Source organism: Corvus kubaryi, unplaced genomic scaffold, assembly GCF_017639235.1.
Source record: "Corvus kubaryi isolate FWS band 111438036 unplaced genomic scaffold, C.kubaryi_AGA036_p1.0 37232, whole genome shotgun sequence".
In the NCBI taxonomy this organism is placed as follows: domain Eukaryota; kingdom Metazoa; phylum Chordata; class Aves; order Passeriformes; family Corvidae; genus Corvus; species Corvus kubaryi.
The window spans coordinates 1174401-1193839 of NW_024581066.1; the positions used below are offsets into that span (position 1 = coordinate 1174401).

Below are 19439 nucleotides of genomic sequence, written 5' to 3' on the forward strand. Positions count from 1 at the left end.
TCTTATCTGTCTGTCATTATTTTTCTTCTTCTCATTCTGTTATATATAAACACTGTATTAAATATACAATGTATTATTGCTAATACAGCTTTGCTGAGGAGACCAGGGCCACATTCCTGCTTCCATCCAGCCCTCATAGCTGGAGAAGAGACTCAGGTTCCAAAATGTTGCTGGGTGAAGCAACTGTCTTTTTTTGTTTCCAGTAAAATACCCATTGTGGTGAATTTATTTGAAGGTGGCTCAAAGGGAATCACTGGTCCAACATCTCCTTCCTTTTGACATTGAAGCATTTCCAATAGCTTTAAGTAACTGGTTAAAAGAAGGATCTCTGCTATCTTCATATGAGTTATGTGATGCTGCTACTACTTGATGATTCAGTGGTCTGTTCTCAGTTTGCCACACATCTCACTCACAGAGAGAAAATAATTCCTTGCTCTCCTGTTTCCAAATTCTCTAGCCTTTTCTTTACACTGTTGTAAATTTGGTGTGAAATTCAATCACTGTTAACAAAGTAGTACCTGACTGGCAACATGGTCTAAGATTAAGATTATATCAGACACTTAAGATCTTGGACAAAAGTGCATCCAGTAATAGAAACCCATATAAATATATAAAACCATGTAAACAGAAAGTCTTTCTTGCATCTTATGAAAATTTTCATAAGATGATGGGGAAAGAAAAGATTGCTCATTTAGTAAATAATAGTCTTAAGATATAAAGCATTCTCATTTTTAAAAAACTGCCTCTGGTCTTCAAAAATTGCATTTTGTATTCACAGGAAAATTCAGGTTGGAAATTATCTTAGCAGGTCTTTAATCCCACCCCTTCCTCACAAGAACATCAGTTACGAGATCAAACCAAGCTGCTGAGGGCTTTGTTCAGTGTGGTCTTGAAAACCTCCAAGAATGGAGGCCACATAACCTTTCTAAGCAATTCATTCCAATGTTTCACCGTCCTCGCGATGAAAAGGTTTTCCCTTATGTCCCTCCTGAACTTTTCTTTTTGTCATTATCTCTCTTCCTCTCACAAGCCACACTGTGAAAAGCCTGGCTCCAGCTTTTGATGGCCTTCTCTCAGGTGCTGGAGGGCTTCTGGATCTCTTCTCTAAACGTCCATGTGGCTTTGTGAAAGCATTTATTGATTCAAGAAATTTTTGTTGGCCACAGATAAAAAAAGTTCCTTCTTTTAATAGTCTCTCTTCATATAACTTCAAGATTAATTTGAAATAATCCAAGCATTTACTACATTGAAGAAACAACCGGAGGCCCACATTTATCCTGGTCTTGAATCCTCCCTAAGCTACCTGTAAAACAGCATTGCTAAGCATGGAGATCCTCACGCACATCTCACTCCAGTCACTTCACATGATACCTATATATTGGTTTGGTTCAATGTTCATATGGTAAATACAATTTATTTATTATCTGCAACAAGAATAAATCCAAGTTTCTTTTTTTTCTTTTTTTTTTTTGGTAGAGATTTCTTGAGGAAGTAGCTCTAGAGTGGTAGATTCCATACAGGTATTTCTGGGATTAATTGATGCTGGACATTGTGGATTATCTCATCTTTTATTTCAACATATTTCTAATCTTATATATAGTTAATTTCAGAAGAAGATACACATCCTCTGGTGTGTTACAGCACTGTAGTTTCTGGGAGGGTCAGGATATGACCCAGACTTATAATAAAGGCCAAGGGCTCTGTTATCATTGATGTTGAATCTGCCAGGGCTCTGTACACAGTCTGGACCTGCATTAATGAAACCCTTGAGCTAACCAGGTTTTGGCTTGGGCATTTCACTATTTCCTGGCCACTGCAGCTTTCCAGAGAGCTCCAAGAAAAAAATGACATAACCTTATGTTGAGTTTCTCTTTCTTGGAAGATGGACATGCCCTAATTCAATCTTCCTCTGTCACTCCTGTGTTTTTAAAAGAAGAGGTAATGAGGTTCACATGTGTAACGGTGTAAATGTATAATGTCATATATACTTACCTGGTTTAATCAATCACAGGATGCAAGTATTTTATGTCAGTAGCATAAACTGAGAGCGCTTCAACATAATAAAATGTTAAGATCTTGTAAATATTGCCTGTACAAACATGCAGCTGGTGAATATGGATGTCAAGAAGATGAACACCTGGGAATGCCTTGTAACACATAGCATATTTGGTAGCTCTATATAGAATTGGTTTGTCTTTTCAAAGTGCATTTCTAATAACCACAACAATCAAACTTCTGGTTTTATTTTATTTCATATGAATCACTTTTATTGTTGCTTTAATCAATGTTAAACGATCTTTTTCTATTTTTCTATCTTTCACTTCCTGCAATGTTTGCTTTGAAACCTCACCTATAAGACAAGCAAAGTAAATTGACTATTTATAATGGTTACTATTCATGCCTTGATTTGACACCACCACAATAAAAATGAAGACTCCTTTTCCCTTTTCCTTGAGGAAAAGCTCAGGAGCGACACCTGAGATTTTCAAAAGGTTACCTTCTGTTCATTTTAGGGGGCAGCTGCAGTGCTTCATTTGACACAAATAGTGAACTAAACAAATACTTGTATCTGTGGACCAACAGTGGATTTACTCCAGTGCGTTTATACAGATAAAGAACAGAAACAAGATCTACCTCCAATACAGCAATTACAGAATTCAAGGAATCTTTTTTTTCTTCCTGTGGAATCTGTCTGAGAAAAATACTGTTGAAATCTTAAAATTCTTTATAATATTTATCTGAAAATACTTCGTGTTTTCACCTATGTGGACACCAATCAGGAAGTCAAAATGATTGGTTTAAATTTGAAGTGAGAACAAAATCAGAAATTGAAAATTGCCACATGGCAGTGTCATGCCTGAAGAAATGCAATGGTTCTCGTATTTATATTTAATATGGTTCTAAAATAATTTCCTTAATTCTTCTCTGCAGTGCAGAGTTTAAAAGTCATTCAAGGAGCACAACAAATTAAAATAATTCAGTATTTCCTTGTACAAACTGTTCAGGCTGAAATGCTTAGCTTGTGAAAGAATTAATCCCTGGATCTTTGCATCCACTTTATCAACTAGTACAGAGACATTTCTACCAGAAAAACTAGTCCAAAAATCATTCTCCATCAGAAGCTTGAGACCAGGATCAGCCAAGGTATCTTTCAACTGTTTTGTTACTTAATTTAGAAATGCTTATTTGTGTTGATGTAAATTATACTTCTGATCACAATGGTATTTTTCTGGCTTTTGAGAACCAGCGAGGAAAAGTGAGCAAACCATGTCAGTTATTTTTGGCCTGTCTTTTATTTCACATCTATCCGTGTTCAAGATTTGTTAGGGGTTGTAAAAACAATAGGTAAAGCATTTGGAGAACACTGAATCCTTTGATTTGCTCCAAGTAATACATGAAAAGTGATTATTATGTTGATTGTAAACCAGGATGTCATTTAGGTATCTGTCCTTTCCAGAATGGCTCAGATTTTCTATGGGAAAAGCTGGATGCCATTGGGTCAGTCACACTGAGGAAGAAAGATAAGTGAAGGAATAATCAAGGAGATCATGTCCAGTCCTGGATTCAAAACATGCTTTGTGAGAAGTCATTCCCTAGCTTTGAGACCAGATGCACTCTTATGTTCTACATTGGCAGGGAGCACTGAAAAAGCAGGACCTCAGAAGAACAGTCAATTTCCGTGTTCAGCTACTCTTAAAAAGTTCCTGCATTCCATACTTCTTATTTCTAAAGTTTGTGAACTCAGATTTTGTTTATTTTTTAATCAGAAGAGCATTAGAAAAGCAACAAGAGAAGTTAAGACTAGAAAGTGTTCTTTGTCATCCTGTTATAAAAAGCGATTTGCTAGTATTGTTATTTCAGGACATTGTATACTATGCCTTTTTACCTGAAAGCCAAATTTAATTTCCAATGTGATAAGCCATGCTGAACTCCCTCTTCCAGATTCAGAACTCACACAGAAATCATAAGTCTTCAGTTTGCTTCCAAATGCACATATTTGGGTTTCTTTTTTCCTGTGGCAAGGCATAACTTCTGGGCTGCTGCACAGAATCTGGCTTTATTTGGTTCCTATATTGCAGCTTGACACTAGAGGGGGAAAGAACCAAACCAGTAGGAATAACTATAGTATAGAAATAAACACACCTTGATGATATTAGTGACTCAGTTTGCAACACCCTCAGAAAATGTAGATCTCAAAAGTAAGCCTGAGTGGAAATTTTTTCTTAAGGTATAATTTACCCTGCCAAGTTCGTCAGCTGGAATGCTTTGTTGCTCTGAACTGGAAAGAATAGAAGAGGACAAAAAACTGATTAAGTGCTGTATTTGTTCATTTATATCTTATAGTTTCATACCCTTAATTGTGGAATGTACTTCAACGGAGAAGATTTGTGCCAGCCCAGCTGTGCACAACTCCATGGTTTGCATCCATTGCAGAAAACCAGTAGGCTGGCATTCTCTCGGCCTGGTAGTCATAGGTCCTATCAACAACAACCCAGCAAACACCTGGATCTCCCACCAGAGACAGCCCTGCTAGTGCAACACCCCATGCTTCTCTACCCATATCATTTCACTGGGAATGGAATAACAAGCTGTACCTTTTAGTTATGGAAGTCAGAAACAAGAGTGATGGTCTTGCTAGATACTGTGTAAGGAATTGTCATCCTTAGCACAGACCAAGAGAAGGCCTTCCATCAGTGATTATAAGCTGGATGTCTCAGCTGATTCAGATCAGGTTGCTTCGTAATGTTGTTGCAGTACTCAGTAATATCAATGCTACTGTAACTTCCATCTCCCAAATGTTTCGCTTTTCCAGTTGAAAAGAAACACCAGAGCATCAAGGCTCTGAGTCCTTGCACATTGCACTTTCCTGTTGAAATATTTCTATTCCCCCCACTCACACTGACAGAGTGGTCCCAGAAAAAGTCCAGGATGGTCTCCTGGGAATTAACCACAAAAGTTTTCACTTTTCAGAGTGGTAAGAGGCCTTCTGCTGCCAGTCAGTCATCCTCCTCTGGATAATGGCTGGCCCCAGGTTACGAGCACAGTACAAATGGCAAGTCCGGGGATTTTCCCAGATACAGATATGAATTAAATCATTTTTTCAGTCTTTTTCTGTGAGCACTACCTCTTGTTTGAAGGTAGATGTAAAACCATCTGAATGCTAAGCAAAGTAGGGATATTTATATCCAGAACATTTTAACAGTAAGAGAGTGTAATAACAAATTTGCAGCCCTAGCCACCTGGCCATCTTCCTCTGCATGTGTGTGTGAGTGTGTGTTTGTTTTCTTTCAGAAGCAGTGTGACACAGATGACACTTGCCATAAAGCTCTTCCTACAGAAAAAAATGCAAGCCCAGCTCATTTCGAGTGCATGATAATTATTAAGGCTTCCATGAGTGAAACTCTGATACATTTTAGCTAATGATTAACCTTAAGCCCTCCTTCCCCCATATGTATTTGGATTAAAAGGGCAATACAGAGACTGAAAGCAGTAGGCATGAGTGGTTTATTCCCTAACTCTATGGACTAAAGGGTGGAGTCATCTGACAGAGTTCAGGAGCAGTAGGCCAGGCAGTGAGGGGATTGATCTTATTAGGACTAGAAAAGAAAGAGGTTCTGTTGTGTGACCAAGTTGAATTCAGGATGTTTGTAAGCTTCACCATGCTGGTTTTACTGGTGCCAGCAATGTTCGTGTGGTACAGACAGCAGCTATTGACTTTTCCATTTATTCAGCTCCATACTCTTCTTTCTTCTGGGGAGTCTGCTGTAATTAGAGAGTTTAGAGCATTTTCTTGTACACAAGTCTAGTGTTTAGAGTAAGGCTTTACTTGTCAAGACTTTAAGAGTCTATCTGTGACTCCATATGTATATGACCTGGGGTAAGTCATATAACCGCAGTTTTGATTCAGCTTCCCAGCCTGGAAATCAATACCAACCTCAGAGGGCTTTATTCATTTGATTGAGATCTTTAGATAAAACATTCTGATTCACAATTCTTATCAAGCCCTTTATTTTGGATAGAGAACAGATGTGGAGGGGTAAAATTTCTCTGTTAGTCTCATTTTGTAAGCCCTGATACCCTGATGTTCTATTGAAAAATTCTCCAGGGCAATAGCTGGGAACATGGGTGTGTGATTCCTGGGTGTTTTGGGTAGGTCACATCTTGGGACAGTAACCTATGAAGTACTGAGCAGGAACTGGCAAGGGCAGATCAGCAGCATGCCCCTCCTCAGCATGCACAGCCGGCAGATCAGCTGGACTCCACTGCTGGTACTGGGTTATCTCTTTTACCTCCTCCTGGGTGCTATGGTGTTCCAGCTGCTGGAGAAGCAGGCAGAGACACATTTTCGGGACCAGTTCCAGCTGGAAAAGCTCAAGTTCCTGCAGAACTACACATGCTTGGACAGACAAGCCCTGGAGCAGTTTGTACAGGTAAGAGGAAAGGGTTCCCATTATTTTGGCTCACACATTATTTTCATTAGAAGAAATTATACTATTGGGACCAAGCATGATATAAACTGATCAGCTGACCATAATACTAAATATCTAACTCTATAAATAACTCAAGCCCGTTCATATACTTCCTTATCTTGATCTATGGAATTACTTTCTTTCCCCAGTCACAAACTCCCAAAATATGTAAATGTGGTGATGCACTTGCGCTACCTTGCAATAATTTCAACTTCATGGTTCTCATCTCCCTCATTAATTATTACTGGAAATTATGCATGGGAACAAAAAACAAGAATCAAATCTAAAGAAGTAGGTTGCCCTTCCAGGGTTCTCCAGTCCAAACCTGTGCAAATTCTGCCCTTTTGTACTAGAACTTGTATACTGCCTTTGAAGGTGGTCCTGCACTTCAGGCCTAAAGAAAAGATAAAGTCAACCATCACAAACTGTGTTATCTATCACTTATAAGAAGAGATAAAGGGCTCTTGTTCAATATGGGTTGTCAATTAATGACATCTTCAATTACATTTTAATCTTTTCCTCAAAACTGGCTAAAGATAAACTATTCGACCTTTCCTGGTATTATAGATATATTCTCATACTAGTATTGCAAGAACTGGACATAAATCCTTAAAATACCAGTTTCTTTGTGCTCAAAACATACCCAGTTGCAGAGCTGGGTGACTAAACAGTTTGAACTCTTTCTACCATGTCATTAAAACTGATAAAAACTCTAAACAACTTGTACTGCCCAAGTCCGAGGACTTCCATGAAGGTGTATGATTCTGATCAACAAAAAGCTCAGATTTTGTATATGGATTTAAGCTTACAGTGAAGTTCAGATTAGAAAGGGTAGAAAAGGTGCCTGACCCTCTGTCTACAAAGCCAATGTTCTGATTACTAATACTGTGATCTATTACTTGTGGAACATTGGGCATTGGCCAGAAAATTACTAGAGTTTTCAAGAACTTACATGCCTAAAACCATGTCTATTTTTTTTCACCTTCATGACTTGGTGATATTACATGTCCTTCCCTTACCTCTCCGATAGTGACTGCAGAGGTGAAAACCTGATTCTCATTCTAAACCCAGCTGTGATATCTTAAGGGATTGAAAGATTTAGTTAAAACTCCTCTACCGTCAAAATATTAGGGGAGGTCACACGTGTCCAGATTCTTCTCTCTCTGACTCCAGTGGAGTTTTCTTAGCCCTGCCGTGCCACTCAGAGAATCGCATTTTGCTGCCGTGTCTCTGCTGAATTAGTTTCACCTGTAAGCTGTTCCAGATAAAACCGGCTGAGGGCACCAAATCATCTATAATGCACCAAGCTTCAAAGTACTGAGACTTGGTAGTCCTCAAGGTACACGTAAGTGCAGGTGCTCTCTGACCTATACGTTGCTTATAAGACCTGTTAGGAAATTTGTCTAACTCTTACTAATATTAGCGAATACTAGTCTTCCCATATTAAATCTCTGATGCAGGGAAGCAGTTGTGTCTCTGCATGTTTTAACTATATGGTTAAGGAGGCCTGTTCATCATGTCACAAGTTCCAGTCTGAAAAGCCATGGTAGTTAGACTGCAGTGACACACAGCCCCTGGACTCAGTCTATTCAGCTAACAGCTATAAGATGTCTTGTCTTAATGCCCATTCTTTAAACCTAAATCCTGAAATGTGAGATTCAACCCAGATTCATTAAGTTTTGACTCCATTGTGCATGAAACAAATTCCTGCAATTTCATGTCAATAAACTGCATTGATTCTGCATGGCTAAAACTGCCGAGCTGAGAGATGGCTCTGAGCTGCAGCTCCTAACATGAGCAGCCTGGAGCTTTGGGAAAGTGCAAATCCAAACTCTAATGATCTAATGCACCTCTGATAAGTGTACTTTGGTCAGGAAATTATGCCAGTCTGACAGCTGAGAAGCAAATGCATTGAGTAAGGAGTCCCTGTTTTGATCATGTCCATACTTTTTCAGTCTCAAAGGACATGATATAAATACAGCCCAAAAGGACCAAATCCTTGTTTATGACCACAAGTGGCTGCAATGTGCATTGGCAGGGGGACAGGAGCAGAAACAGCAGGCAGTTTTTATTCTCTCCACATCCTACTATAGCTTAATGAAGGTTTCATATTCTTACTGTAAATTACAGCACATCGCTTTTACATACTGACAACTTCTCTCCCAAAGGCAACAGCTAATGTTCACCAGCCATTCAGCAGCTGCTATAACCCTTATCTGAGCTGTAGATGAAAGGAGCCAGGAGCCATTGTAACTGTCCCACAGGAACCTGTTTGTTGGGCACCAGGATGCCATTTCATTCATGGGGTTCTTTCATAGGGTTGGTACTTAACAGCATCAATTATACCAAGAAATGTGGCCTTGTCAGACTGTGTCTGAAAGGTTCCACATTCAAAGTTGCCTTACTCTTCTGTGTTGGCTCTCATGATGTGAATGTAACTCCTGTGAACTCCTGTGCATTGAAATGCATAGAACTGTGTAAGGTTCCTTACAGGAATAAATTAAACCTGTGATTATTTCAAAATACTCACACCTCAGTAGCTTCTGTGTCCTCCTTCTTAGCAGCAAATGAAATAAGTGACTCGAAAATTTGATGTGTTGAATTCTTCTCATTCTAAGAAAAGGCTTTTAATGGATAATGTAAAGTTCTTTGTCATTGAAAATAAGCTCTGCTGACACTTCAGTCATGAGGTCACATGTGATGATATCCAGCAGCCCTCTGATAAATTTGACCAATGCTGTAGGATTTTTTACTGAAGGAATAAGATTAGCTAATAAATTTAGGATATTCAGTCCACCAGTATAGATCAGCGAATATTGCAAATCCTGTCCAAAATCAGATACCTTGTAGTGGGTATGTTCATTTAAAAAGCAATCTTTTTGGGAGTGGCTACCATTTGAATCAAAAAAGAGTATCTTCTTTGGTCTCATACTCCTGGAACCAGCTAAAGCTGGAGCTGCTATTGACTCCTGTTCATGTCTTGCATCATACAAAGTCTTTAGAAGTGATGAACAAGTAATTCCTTCAAGCATTTTGCAAAATTACAAAGCTGCTTTGTGACAAATGGGGGGATTCTTAAAACCTTGACCACTGAGTAGAGGGAAACCAGTCTCCCATAAAGAAATCATTGGAGACAGCAAAGGAACACAATCTTCATTAAGGCAGTTAACAGGATATTTGATGCAGGAGCAGTAATTTTTTGGCACACAGTAGTTTTGGTCATATGGTAAGATCTATCTGGAATAGCAGAGAATATTTTATTAGTTAATCTTTCAGACTAGGAGAAGCCTAATTGTCACTGAAAATTATATGGAAGTCATAACCAAAACCAGTAATTCATCCTTACTAGTACTTACATGGAGGAAACAGAAATGACCATGTTCCCCATGCCCCTGCCTACCGACAAAACTATACATTTACACATGCCTAAATTAAAAAATTGAATGAGATGAATGGATTACAGAAGGAGAGAAGAGGACTACCTTTATTTTTTATGGCACAACTTTTTTTTCCCGGTTTGATCACTTTGGGGAATTGTCCCCTCCCTTCCCCTCAGATTTCATCTAGCTGGGGAACCTATCATATTTCAATGATCTGTTCTTCTGTAGCAAGAGTTCAAGTTCCTGGCCAGCTCTTTTTCCAAGTTTTGCCATGTCAGCATAAGTTCTTTTTAGTCCAACTCTACCCTGTTATCTACACTGTTTATCACTCTGCTTGCTCAAGATGGAAAACAGTATTTACTTATCTCTATTTCTGACATTCTTCCTCATCTTTGCTCCTTTGACCTTTTCCGCTTCAGGTCCTCATGGAAGCATGGGAAAAAGGGGTCAACCCAGAAGGAAATTCTACAAATCCCAGTAACTGGGACTTCAGCAACTCCTTCTTTTTTGCAGGAACTGTTGTCACCACTATAGGTGAGGTACTCTCTTTCCTTAAAAACTGTTTCCTCCAACTGTCCTGTAAAGCCCCCAGAAATGTGTAATTGGTGGACAGAATAGGACAGAATACACCTGCAATCAACTACTGTGGGTCATGGTTTTCTATTGGTTTCCAATTATGCCTGTTATTTTTCTGTATCCAGTATTTTATACTTGCAAAGAAAGCTGAGGGCCTACTTGGTACATGCAAGATCATTTTGTACATGGACAGCACATCTTTAGGTTGCTTTGAAGCACTGAGTTGCACTCACCACAAAATCAGAGACCTATAGAAAGTTACAACAGTACCTGGAAGAGTAATATTTTTCATGTTTAATTTTCAGCTAGTAGTAGTGAATGCACAAGGTTTCATCATAAGCAATGGCAATTCGCAGACAGATTTCATTGCAGAAAATCATGGATACACAGGTTCCTGAAGCTAAATGTAGTTGAGCTTCCAAGCTTACGAACGCTCCATGATGCCTGCAGCTTGACAGTAAAGCCTTTTCATGTAGCTGTTTCCTTCTTTTTTTCCAGGTTATGGTAACTTGTCCCCCAGCACAGTGGCAGGGCAGATCTTCTGTGTGTTTTATGCCTTATTTGGAGTGCCCCTCAACCTGGCCTTCCTTAATCAGCTGGGAAAAGGTCTCAATGCTCATCTGCTTACCCTGGAAAGATGGGTGCAAAAGCCAGGGCGTGCCCAGGTACAGTGTCAATTTACCATTTGTTTTCACGATTTTAAAACTAGTTAAAGTTCTTTTCTCAGATAGCTGCTGCTGCTGCTAGGTTAGATTTCCTTGGGTGAACCACAGCAGTTACGTGGCCTTCTCTATCAGAAACCTGATACACTCAGTTTACCTACGATAGCTTTAAAGCTATAGGCTTTTGCTTGAGGGACCCTAGATTTGCCTTTTTAAAACCTTACTCAGCAAAACCATGGACCTGGTGACCTTGGCAGAATACGTGCATGTACACACATTGCCAAATCAAGCTCTTATTCTCCAGCCTATGCCAACATCTCTCCAGAGTCGAGCTTGACACTGTGAAAAGACAATTTATTTTTATTGGCCTCCTGATCTGGCTGGAATTAGCTTTCCTGTTGTGCCAGCAACTTAGCACTTCCTTCCTTTTCTTTTCTTAAAATGCAAATACTCCTTCTCCTTACTTACAGTTTATTGGCGAGTCGTTGAACTAGTCCAGACATTTTTTAATAAGAAAAGCACTGATAATGGAAAATATACGAAGGTCATTTATTACAAAGTTAGTGCATGTTTCTGAGAAAAGGGTCAATGAATTGACCCCTTCAGCTAGGGAAAAGGGAGATTAGATATGTGAGATATGTTGAAACATTTCAGAGTTCTGGCACAAGTTTTTTCTTTTACATTTGTAAAATCTCTTGAGTCAGTACATTCTCTATCTACAATGGGAAAGCTATAAAGGTACCGTCAAATGCAGACTTGGATTATATAAGCAAGAAATTCTTTAGCTGCATAACCTCTGTCTGTTCCCCAAACCCATGCAGCTCTACCACCAGAAGGATTTTCATTCTAGTATAGCTGCATCTTTACTGAGATTTCTAATAGCACCTCAAGGATGTGATCTTTTTTTTTTCCCTTTTCACTCCTGAGTTGACACCTCATTTCTGACAGAACTCCTATGATCAGACAAACCTTTGGAGCTCTATCTGCTTGTTTGATCTGAAAAGCTTATTCAAGGAAGTTTGTTTATCTCCTTACAATTTTGTCATGCTCTGCGAAATTAATTGCAATCAGTTCTTCGTTATTCCTGACTTACCGTTCCCTACATCATAGGTTTATACAAGAAAGTTCTTAAAAGACAGGTTAAAAAGTAAAACTGTGCATTTTGATATACATTTTTATGCAAAGTTTATTACATAATTAAATGCTATTACAATACTGGAATGAAGTAAATGAGAACAACTGAATTACATATCAGCTATAATCATGTCAATCAGTAATTGTCAAGCTGCTCTGCAAATGAGACAAGTATCATTACACAGCTAGAGAGACACGACACATAATACAGAAATGACTTGTCAAAGTCACCCAGTCATCTCAAGCCAAGTTTCTCAAGCTCAGAGCATTATTTTTTATGTGAAATAATTCAGAGAGAGAAATTAAAACATGATATCTGGACCTTCCACTTTATAAACAGTGGTTTGGCTTTTCATCCAGTCACAACAGACTCATTAATATAAATCATACTCCAGTTTGATTGCCCTGCATGACATTTTTAAAGAATTGCAATGAGTTTGCATCAGCCCACACATCATTAGTCAAAAGTTCACCAGAATGTGTTCCCTGGAAACCCATGAGTTCCTGATTATCAGTCCTAAACTCCTAAAATCCCTTCAGGACCCATCCACTGACCATTCTTTGTACCTATCTACTGCAGTCACATATACGGTAACTTATCTCCCCGAAGGCAGATGTTTGTCCTGAGAGGCACAGATCTGCCCTGTGCTAACACAAACCAGCTCTGCTCTGAGCACTTCTAAGCTAAAAATGAAAGCAGGCAAACTGACTTAACTTAGGTTTCATCCAAACATATTTTTGGCTGAGCTCTTGCAAGCCACTTTATAAATCTTTGGAAGCAGTCATAGTGAAAAGAACCCTAATTTGTTCTTGCCAATCTTTGTATCATGAGTTATGCAGTACTTGGTGATCTTCCTCAAAGACAGAAGCTAGGTGACTACAAGAGCATCTCCACTTGAATTGAAATTGTAAAATGAGTATTTCAGTCCTATGGATGTCATAGTAAGTCTGAAAATATGGCTCATTGCAAAAAGCTTTTAAAAATCCTTCTTTTTTTCCTAGTTCTAAGATTTTCTTTTGTTTCATGGTTAAGTATAATATCTACATGCAAACAGTGAACTCAGCCTGCGGTACATGGAAGCATTGGCGGTACATGGAAGCATTGGGTTGTCCTTCCTTGTCTTGCCATTGCTCCCAGGTAGAGTGGGATTGTGATTGAAAAGTAAAACAGACCCAGCAATTTTGATAAGACAACTGCTCCATGCTGTTTAGCTGCCATCTTCCTCTTCTCTTTCAGGTGGTTCAAACATTGGCAGTGGCCATCTTCCTGACCACTGGGACCTTGCTTTTCCTGGTGTTCCCACCGTTAGTCTTCAGTTATGTAGAAGGCTGGAGCTATGGAGAAGGTTTTTACTTCACCTTCATCACCCTGAGCACCATTGGATTTGGGGACTATGTAGTAGGTAAAAAAGAACATGAACTGGATTGAGCTTTGTTGAAATTCATTACTCTAGTACAAAACTAAATACAGGGAGCATAGATATCCATTCCACTATAGATCTGGTCAAGATCAGCCAGACTGGTAATAATGAGCTAATGTATTATAAGTTATGAGCATTTTTCTCTTGACAGCCAACCTGAGAGTCACCCAACTCCCTTCACACATGCCACTGAACACTTATCCAAGGGTGTCTGTGTCCAGGCTGGTACAAATGTTATCAAGAGTGACAGGTGGAATATAAATAAAATTCATTTGTCATTATTAAGCCTTTGAACCACCCTTTTCTAACAGTGATTTGTTTTAGCAAGAGCCTACCATTCCCAACAACAAACCATATCAAATATTAAATAAGCAGTACTTCAAATGGGGAGGATATTATTGACAACCACAGGATGCCTCTGAAAGAAGACAAACCCAGTGATATTACATAGTCTTTAGACCTCTAGGTTGAGAGCATCATGGTAGAGACACGTGAGGGGCTATTTTTCCACAAACTTATTTGAACAAATGCATAATCTTAACAGTTTATGTCTAATGTGTTTATTTGTTAAAACCACTAGGGTTTCTTACTTCACAAGTGATAGCTCTCCTCTCCTACAGTTCATGACTATGTCCCAAAAGGAGATAAAAAAGAATCCAGTGCTGAAACACTGTGGAGTTTCATGATGATCTGAATGACAGAGACTAAATGAATAGCTAGAGTGTTGTCCTGTGACTGTATCAGCATTGTTTGTCCATGTTGTGGAAATATCAAACCAGGGATTAAGATTCTCATAACCACTTAATTAAAATGGCTGCATTTCCCATATTATCCAAGTGATTGCAAATCCCAGGTGTATCAACCTCCAAAAAGCAATCACTATATCACTAAATTGTAGCTTCCTAAATCATCTGAGATCCCCTGTGTGCCTCTTGAGTAAAATATGGTTAATATGGATTCAACATTTAATTTCCAAGATGTTTTTCCTTTGTTGTTGGATAGGAGCCATTGACTTTGAGCATCCCTGATTAATATCAGATATGGCTATTTTTATTATATAGCCTCACCTTTGGGGATTTGATGCTAAATGTGCTAAGCTTCACCTGAGAGTTGGCATTAAAAAAATTTAAAAATAAAAAAAAATTCTATCTGCTGATAGATCACACAAGCTCATTAACACACACACTTTTGCAAGGAGTGGAGAGGGTGTATGAGTATGTATGGTTAGCAGACCAAAGCTGCCAAGATAAATATGCAGATTTTCCTGGATTTTTCAGGCACAAACCCCAACAAGCACTATATCCCCGTGTACAGGAGCCTAACTGCAATATGGATTGTTTTTGGCTTGGCCTGGCTTGCTCTGGTCTTCAACGTGGGAGCTGACTTGATGGAAAGATACCTTCAGCAAAAGTGGCACAAGTCTGACTTAAGCTTGGCAGAAGGAGCCACCACCAAATTGGAAGATGAACCTGAGCAGCCTAGAATCCATATCCCTAGCTGAGCAAGGTACAAAGAAAGCAGTCTTGAAACTGCATCTTTCATCTGTATCTCACACTAAGCAACCCCTGTGGATAAAGGACTAAACCACAGGTTGTGGACTGTTTCCTAAGGAGGAAATGTTTCAGATACATGGAAATTTCCACACCCTGTGTAGGCATCAGCCAATTAAAACCCCAGGGAAGGAGCATACATGGCTATACAACTGTCCAAGGATTCATTTTACACTTCTCACTGTAAGGCAACTTCCCCTGAAGTAACCAATTATTATCCTTTCTCTTTCTCTAGTGGGATACAGTTCTAATGGTCACTCATTTTCAAAAAAATCCAGAGTGACTGCCTCCCAGCTTCAATAGGAAGTCATGTCACCAAGAATCTCAAGTGGAAAAAGTCAGGTACAGAAATTTTTCTTCATTTCCAATCAGAAAACAAACAAAACCACAGAGGAATATCATCAGTAATGAACACCTGCTTAATGACATCCATCCAATTAAGATTCAGTTGATATTGTCTGGAATGAGCAGCTTTCATATCAAATGATAGCATTTCTTTATTTTCTGGGCTTGCCTTTCAATTGTAAGGAAATTATGTGTCTGTCCAGCACTGCCTGGACTGTTACAGTTCATCTCAGAGTGAACTGCCAGCTCAAAGCAGGTCCTTATTGTGGTTCATTTCACAGCCACTTGATAAGAGCACTTTTAACTAAATCTAAAAGCAAGGAGACATCCTTATTTCCAGTCAGATCACAAGCATTATTACAGTCTGGCATTTGCTTTGGGCCAGTTCATAGAAGAGCTATTATGTACCATACAGAACTGATGCTGTACATTTACCTCTAAATAAGGCCAATGATAGGCTCTTGCATTAAATCTTATCCTCAGTCAGGCCCATTGTGTGACCCATGAAGCAGGGAGATTGAATTTATCACAGTTGTTGTAAGTCAAAAGCAGCAGCAACCATCTCCAAAGGAGCTGAAAAACCAAAGGAGTACATAAAAGCACCTAATAAGAGACTAGTCACTGAGATGCAGATCTGTAGCCATACTCTCTATCAAAGTAAACTCCAGAAACTTGATAAAACAATTATCCATTCATTGGGTACCATGCTCAATCATCACTAACATGTTCCATGGGTATGCTCGTAACTATATACACACTGCTATTTATTCAGTATGTTTATATCTCATAGTAACCATCAACTAATCCCTTTGAAGTCATTTATAAGTGGGACTTTAGTGTAAAGCATGAGTGCAATATGGCTGGGTACATAGACTAGCCCCAAGCTAGCGTATGTCTGACACACTATAGGAACATGAAATGTCAGCCTTTCAGCAGCTGCTTTGATATTTCGTTTTGGAGAAGTGTCCATAAAACATGTAGAGACTTGTGTAGGTCACTAATCTTTTCCTGCATACCTTCTGAGCTAGATTTTTACTTCTGAGGAGGGTCACAACATATGTTTGTTCTTACACCTGACATGGTGCATGTTTTCTTTGCCAGTTGCTGACTCCTGCATAGTGCAGTGTGGCTACTCAAATCTGAAATGCTGGCATAAAAGAATGCTGGTTATGGTTTATCCAACTAATTTAAAAAATGAATGTTCAAATGCATATCCCGTCCAAGATTTCCCTCATGTCTTACCACTACCTACCTCACAGATTTTTATCACCTCGGTTTTTGCACTGATCTTCCTCTATGCCCTCAGCTATTGCCATACATTTATGCAATGGCTTTCTCTGTAGACTTTCACTGAGAGCAGCCAACTCTCTCCTGTCTGGCTTTTTGTATCTTTGCAAATCTCATGGGAAACTTTGTCTCTCAGTATTTTCTGTTCTTCAGACAGAATGTTTGCACTTGCACTTGTTAACATCATCACCATCACTGTACTCTGTACCTGCCTTGTGTTAACACCACAAGACACTTTTGGCCTCTTTATGTAAAAGACAAAACTGAAGTTCTGCTGACTGTTCTATCTAACCTGTTCTCTTCACCTTGCCTCTTTCCATGCCTTCTGTACTTTATCAAGCCGTAGTCAGCCACAACACATGCACTAGTCTAAAGGTGATCCTATCCAGTGTTTTACACCATGCTGCATGCCATAATAAAAATGATAAAGAGGTTGATCAGTGATAGAAAGCACTTACTGGCAGTGTTTCTTAAAATTATCCTTACTTGACATCTGACTGCAGGAAGTCTGGATTGCTTTTCCCGCAGTCCAGAAAATTGCTCCTGTATCTGATACTGATTTTGCAAAGTAGCAGCAAATGGTGAGACTACCTCCTGGATTTTTTGCTACTGCTGTGTTTAATAAAGCTGACAGCAACTGCAGCAGTTCTGCAGCTGCCCAACAGAAGACTCAAAAAGCTGCCTTTAAATCAAGCATATGGCCATATTGGAAGAGAAATGAGAAGGATACTGATGCCCTCTCCCGTGTTACATAAGTGATAGAAATTTCTTGCTCATCTTGTCAATTTTTCAAGGTCTTGAAAAGCTCCTAAAGGTCATGCACATCTATAATCAAGGTTACTTCGAGATACATACCGGGAGCACTGGCCCAGTTTTTGACCATGGTGGACCAAGTGCTTTCTGGCAGCCTTCCTCTAATAAAAATGTAATCATCAAATACCAACTGACCAGCTAAGAAAAGTAATGTGGAAGAACTGTGCAATCACAAGGACTTGCCATGAGCCAGAGGAGCACACGAAAGGGACACTTTTGGTCTAATAACTCATTTTACCAGTGGTGTATTTCCGCACACAATGGAGAACACACATGCTCAGCTCCAGGCATGGAAAACAGCACTTCTGAAGCCTCTGAATGTGGCTCTGCAGGCTGTGGCAGAAGCAATGGCCCAGGCAGCACTCAACTATGATGTGGAAAAGTAGCACTTTGTCTTGAGCAGCTACCACCTGCAGTCCAGCACAGGATATGAAGCAAATGTCCTTCCAAGCTTACACTTACCCTTTTAGCCTACTCAACAAGCCCTCCTTCATCCTCAGATATACATGTTGTCCTTCCAGACAACACCGAAGTATCATTGGCAAAGATTTGAGCCTTTCTCTGGGGAAATGTAAATAGAAGACTGACAGACAAATGACATTTCTGAGAATACTCAAGGAAACAGCCATTTAAATATTATATGATCTGTAAAGGTTTGTTGTGAATCTTTCTTCCCAGAGTCCTTCTAGTAAGCGCATGCCCGATTGTCCTGCATTTTCACAGTATGTCTTGTAGATAAAAACCCTGAGACTCACTTGTAATTAATTTTATATATCTTTAGTATAAACATTAAATACTATATGTTTAGTCCATAGTGTTTCATCACAGTTATACTCAGAGCTCTTTGTATAAACTATCTGGGTTTAAATGCAGCTAAAATGTCAAAATGTAGCTCAGATGTGTCTATTTTCTGATCTTCAATGAAAGAGGCAATGAGTATATAAATACTTTTTATTATCTTTGCATTTTTTCTTACTCATGTATATTTTTATAGAAGGTTTTCTTTACATATATATATCATTCCATTTTTTTCTTTAAATATCATTGAGTATTGAACACCCTGAAAGGCCGAATTAAGACTGAGCAAAAAGCAGCGTAATTTTTTTTTTTTTCTAAGACTGCACTCCATACGATATCTTTACACTGGAATTGGTCTAGCCTTTGCATATTAATTTTTGCATCTTGCCAGTGAAACCATGTGTTTATACTAGTCAGTTTAAAGCACATCCCAGAAAACCATGAACTAGCACATTACCGGAACAGTTCCAGTGTGGCAATACATGTTTGGAGGCTGCTTTACTTGTAATACTATGTACACCCCCCTAGCAAAAATGATCCCAAGGTAGTGTGAGAAGACATTACTCTCTAACAGCGTATAAAGTCATCCTGTGCAGAAATTTACTGGGTTTATTCCCCTTTATCTCATATTATGTAACAAAATAGATAAATTAAAAGGTTCTTACACACCTAAAGCAATTTGATTATCTATTGGTGAGAGAACAGAAGGGAATATTGGATGCAGTCTTATACAAGAAAACAGAGAAGTCTCAGGAACTACCTATATGAAGAAAGTAGTGCTATGTTTCACAGGTAAACCACGAACTATAAAAAGGCTCTGAAAAAGCTGCTACCTTTTCACTTGTTCCTATCAAAGATTTGTTGTTACTAACACCTGTTTGCTGCCTTTTGCATTAGTTTAGCAGCTACGCGAAAGAGGAACGCAGATTTGCGTAGGACGCTGGTGTACTGCTCTCTAAGTAGTGCTAGCTGGGGAGGGAAGCACTTGGCTCTGCTCTGTCGG

The 19439-nt window shown here is 39.1% G+C and overlaps 2 protein-coding genes across 2 annotated transcripts in view; both read left to right on the forward strand.

Annotated features, from left to right (window-relative positions):
• Positions 1-82: 82 nt before the first annotated feature.
• LOC121662104 (potassium channel subfamily K member 16-like) lies at positions 83-15519 on the forward strand. Its single transcript, XM_042022932.1, has 6 exons — positions 83-6431; positions 10270-10384; positions 10925-11091; positions 13460-13625; positions 14921-15149; positions 15429-15519. The coding sequence occupies exons 1-5, from the start codon at positions 6219-6221 to the stop codon at positions 15142-15144; spliced, it is 885 nt and encodes a 294-aa protein (XP_041878866.1). The 5' UTR covers positions 83-6218; the 3' UTR covers positions 15145-15149; positions 15429-15519.
• The window catches only part of KCNK17 (potassium two pore domain channel subfamily K member 17), a 30722-nt gene continuing 26438 nt past the window's right edge, over positions 15156-19439 (forward strand). The window contains exon 1 of the mRNA XM_042022931.1: positions 15156-15535. Within this exon, the coding sequence (XP_041878865.1) occupies positions 15503-15535 (33 nt within the window). The 5' untranslated portion in view covers positions 15156-15502. The remainder of the gene's footprint in view (positions 15536-19439) is intronic.